We start from the raw sequence: 4,636 nt of genomic DNA, 5'->3' as shown, positions 1-4,636 counted from the left end.
ATATATTTTTTTAATACATAAGTATTAATAGTTTAGATTTTTTTGTCTTCAAAATAATAATTAAAATAACTATAAGTTTTAAATTTAAATAAATATTTAATTATTGAAAACTAGAGTTAAATATTTAATAATTTTTGAACTAAAAAAAGTAAAATGACGACATGATCTATGACTTTATAAATTATTGAAAGCAGTTCAACTGGGGAGGGTAGGGAAGCAGTGCTCATATTTGGGAGAAATCTTTTAGATAAAATATAAAACACAAATTTAGTTAAAATATTATATACATACATACATACATACATACATACATACATACATACATACATACATACATACATACATACATACATACATACATACATACATATATATATATATATATATATATATATATATATATATATATATGGGAAAGGCAACAAACAATTGAACAGATTCAACATTTTGTACAAAATATACTCGTGAATTGTTTATTGTATTATATTTTATAAATAATTTCCCATCATTCATGAACGTGGTGCGCATTTTATGAATTTTCTCCTATGAATTATTAGGAAACAGAAAATGAATTGGAAGTCATGGAGAAGTTCTTAAGCTGATGTGTTTCATTCAACAGTTGTGTACTTTAGATAGCAATGTAAATATTCCTTTTCGCTTCCACAAATAGAGTGTGAAAAAGATAAAAAGATGCCAAGTTCATTAGCCATGGTCCCAGGGAAAGTACTACCATGCATAGAGCTTCAAACGTTTCTATTAAAAAAAGACTGTTAAAAAAGTAAAATATGTGACAAGATTAATTACATCAAATAATATCCTATACCTTGAAAAGGACAATGTGTTTGTTATTATTAATTATTTGGAAAATTGGGCAGTGGAAAAAAATTGAAATGAAAGCTGGTGTCTTCTTCTTATAAAGAAAATAAGGGCATAGTCAACATTTAAAGATAATTGGTTAGTTAATTTAATTGCTTCTTTGTAATTATTTTGATAGCCAGCTGTCTCTATCAAATCCAAATCCGCGTCCCACAACCAAGTTGGATTACTTTTTAATAGTTTCACGTTGTGTTTGGAGAGTTGTAAGAGATAAAATCTAAGTCCACCACCAACCAAGATAAATAGTTGGATAAATGGGTAAAAAAGGAAGCTATATATAGGTAGCACTACCTTTCCTAATGGCAACACCAAAACCCAAACATGGGTTTTCCAATGGCCTCTCTCATTCTATCTACTCTTGCATTAACACTAATTTCTCTCTTCCCATCCCAAACATTGGCTGACAACTACATCTATTCATCTCCACCACCACCACCAAAGCCTTACTACTACCAATCTCCTCCACCACCAAAACACTCACCACCTCCTCCATACTATTACCACTCTCCACCTCCACCAAAACACTCACCGCCTCCTCCTTATTACTACCACTCTCCCCCACCACCAAAGCATTCACCTCCTCCTCCTTATTACTACCACTCTCCACCTCCACCTAAGCACTCACCTCCTCCTCCTTATTACTACCACTCTCCACCACCACCAAAGCATTCACCTCCTCCACCCTATTACTACCACTCTCCACCTCCACCTAAACACTCACCTCCTCCACCCTATTACTACCACTCTCCACCACCACCAAAGCATTCACCTCCTCCACCCTATTACTACCACTCTCCACCTCCACCTAAACACTCACCTCCTCCACCCTATTACTACCACTCTCCACCACCACCAAAGCATTCACCTCCTCCCCCATATTACTACCACTCTCCACCCCCACCAAAGCATTCACCTCCTCCTCCTTATTACTACCACTCTCCCCCACCACCTAAGCATTCACCTCCTCCACCCTATTACTACCACTCTCCACCTCCACCTAAACACTCACCTCCTCCACCCTATTACTACCACTCTCCACCACCACCAAAGCATTCACCTCCTCCCCCATATTACTACCACTCTCCACCCCCACCAAAGCATTCACCTCCTCCTCCTTATTACTACCACTCTCCCCCACCACCTAAGCATTCACCTCCTCCACCCTATTACTACCACTCTCCACCTCCACCAAAGCACTCACCTCCTCCTCCTTATTACTACCACTCTCCTCCCCCACCAAAGCATTCACCTCCTCCTCCTTATTACTACCACTCTCCACCTCCACCAAAACACTCACCTCCTCCTCCCTACTATTACCACTCTCCTCCACCACCAAAGCACTCACCTCCTCCTCCCTACTACTATCACTCTCCACCACCACCAAAGAACCCATACAAGTACTCATCTCCTCCACCTCCAGTTTACAAGTACAAGTCTCCTCCTCCTCCCTACAAGTACCCATCTCCTCCACCTCCACCATATAAGTACTCATCTCCACCACCACCAGTCTACAAGTACAAGTCTCCTCCTCCACCAGTTTACAAGTACAAGTCTCCTCCTCCTCCCTACAAGTACCCATCTCCTCCACCTCCACCATATAAGTACTCATCTCCACCACCACCAGTCTACAAGTACAAGTCTCCTCCTCCACCAGTTTACAAGTACAATTCTCCTCCACCCCCAGTATACAAATACAAGTCACCTCCTCCCCCAGTTTACAAGTACAACTCTCCTCCTCCTCCATACAAGTACCCATCTCCTCCTCCTCCACCATACAAGTACCCTTCTCCTCCACCACCAGTATACAAATACAAGTCTCCTCCTCCCCCAGTTTACAAGTACAAGTCTCCCCCTCCTCCCTACAAGTACCCATCTCCTCCACCTCCCCCATACAAGTACCCTTCTCCTCCACCACCAGTTTATAAGTACAACTCTCCTCCTCCACCAGTTTACAAGTACAAGTCTCCACCACCACCAGTTTACAAATACAAGTCTCCACCCCCTCCCTACAAGTATCCTTCTCCACCACCCCCACCATACAAGTACTCATCTCCTCCACCCCCAGTGTACAAATACAAGTCACCCCCTCCACCAGTTTACAAGTACAAGTCTCCACCACCACCATACAAGTACCCTTCTCCCCCACCCCCACCATACAAGTACTCATCTCCTCCACCCCCAGTGTACAAATACAAGTCACCCCCACCACCAGTTTACAAGTACAAGTCTCCACCACCACCATACAAGTACCCTTCTCCCCCACCCCCACCATACAAGTACCCATCTCCACCACCCCCAGTTTACAAATACAAATCCCCTCCACCCCCAGTTTACAAGTATAACTCTCCTCCTCCTCCTGTCCATTCACCACCTCCACCACACTACATCTACGCATCCCCTCCTCCTCCATATCACTACTAGATAGTGCTTTTGCGTAGTGTCCCTCATGGTAATCTTCTTCACAAAACCTACGTTATCATAATAATCATATATATAATATTTACGTTAAAACTCTCTTAATTACATGCAATCACGTCCAAGCTATTTTCGACCGAATAAAACTTTCATTTCTTTAGAAATTTCAAAATTATAAAGACTTTTGGTTGTTGACCATAAAGTAATCATGGCGCTTTCAACTTACCATTTATTTATTGAATTTTTTCAGAAGTTTGTGGCCATTGTGACCAAGTTTATCTAATTTATTATTTAGAAACAAATTAAGTATATTCTTTTCAGCGTACTTATATTATTCTTAAAAGATGTTAACCTTTTATCTTTTTCAAAGCTTTGATAGCGACTAACATTTTTCAAGGATATAACACCACCATAATATACTACAGTTTCTTACTCGAAATTAACACCTTATACACCTTTTGTGCATTGGGTACTGATATTTGGACTCCATAATTATAAATACTCCATCAACACTTTTCATTTTTTTTTCTCATTATTAATTATACTTATTTTTCTAGTTTTTTTTTTATCTCTCGTAGATGTAGATATCTAAATATTGTTCGAGAATTATTTTCTTCGTGTACAAACATATTTTAAAGATATCAAAGGAAAAAAAATAAAAGTATATTCATAATCTAAATAACAACCATTTTGCCTGCATTAGTATACAAGGGAGAATTATTTCCTGATTTCTTGATATTATTGAGAGAATAACTGATGAAAGGGACTGTAGACTATTATGCTAACCATGTGCGTGTACTTTGTAGGTTATTTATGAAGAATATATGCCAATAAAGAACGTTGTTGATAGCAAAAAGATGCACTATGCATTCACACAAGGAAAACAACGGAAGCAAAGTTTCCGAGCGTTTTGTCTCATAAGGAGAAAGACTTGTCATCCTTTTCTTTTTCGTTTGTATTGTTCATCAATTATTATTGTTGTGTTTTTATACAGTTGTAAGGCACTTCTTTGCTTTCTGTAATTGAACATCACATGAATGCATTCTGGTTGTGAGAAAAATTTAATATTAAATAAAAACAAATGCTTTCTCTCTTGCTCTTTGTATTTCTAGTCAGAAATTCTACAATGAATATTTTTAGAGTGTTTTCAATAATACGAGTTTGATTTACAGATGATTAAATGACATTTTATATTTAATTAAACTTCTTATGTACTAATAATTATTTTTATTATTATTTTAAATAAAGTAATCGAATGTATAAAATCTTCTCATTTGGTCACGTTTAAATTTTGTGGCCACGAATCAAAAGTATGATCAATTAGAAACATGATGACAATGTATGG

The 4,636-nt window shown here is 38.0% G+C and overlaps 1 protein-coding gene across 1 annotated transcript; it reads left to right on the top strand.

Moving 5' to 3' along the window:
- Nucleotides 1-1,170: 1,170 nt before the first annotated feature.
- Nucleotides 1,171-4,386, top strand: LOC137837520 (uncharacterized). Its single transcript, XM_068646535.2, has 2 exons — nucleotides 1,171-3,325; nucleotides 4,098-4,386. Exon 1 carries the CDS (start codon nucleotides 1,198-1,200, stop codon nucleotides 3,295-3,297), a length of 2,100 nt encoding a protein of 699 aa, XP_068502636.1. The 5' UTR covers nucleotides 1,171-1,197; the 3' UTR covers nucleotides 3,298-3,325; nucleotides 4,098-4,386.
- The last annotated feature ends 250 nt before the right edge of the window (nucleotides 4,387-4,636 follow it).

The sequence above is a fragment of the Phaseolus vulgaris genome, chromosome 4 (genome assembly GCF_051622355.1).
Source record: "Phaseolus vulgaris cultivar YP4 chromosome 4, ASM5162235v1, whole genome shotgun sequence".
In the NCBI taxonomy this organism is placed as follows: Eukaryota; Viridiplantae; Streptophyta; class Magnoliopsida; order Fabales; family Fabaceae; genus Phaseolus; species Phaseolus vulgaris.
This window is presented reverse-complemented; position numbering and strand designations above follow the sequence as displayed.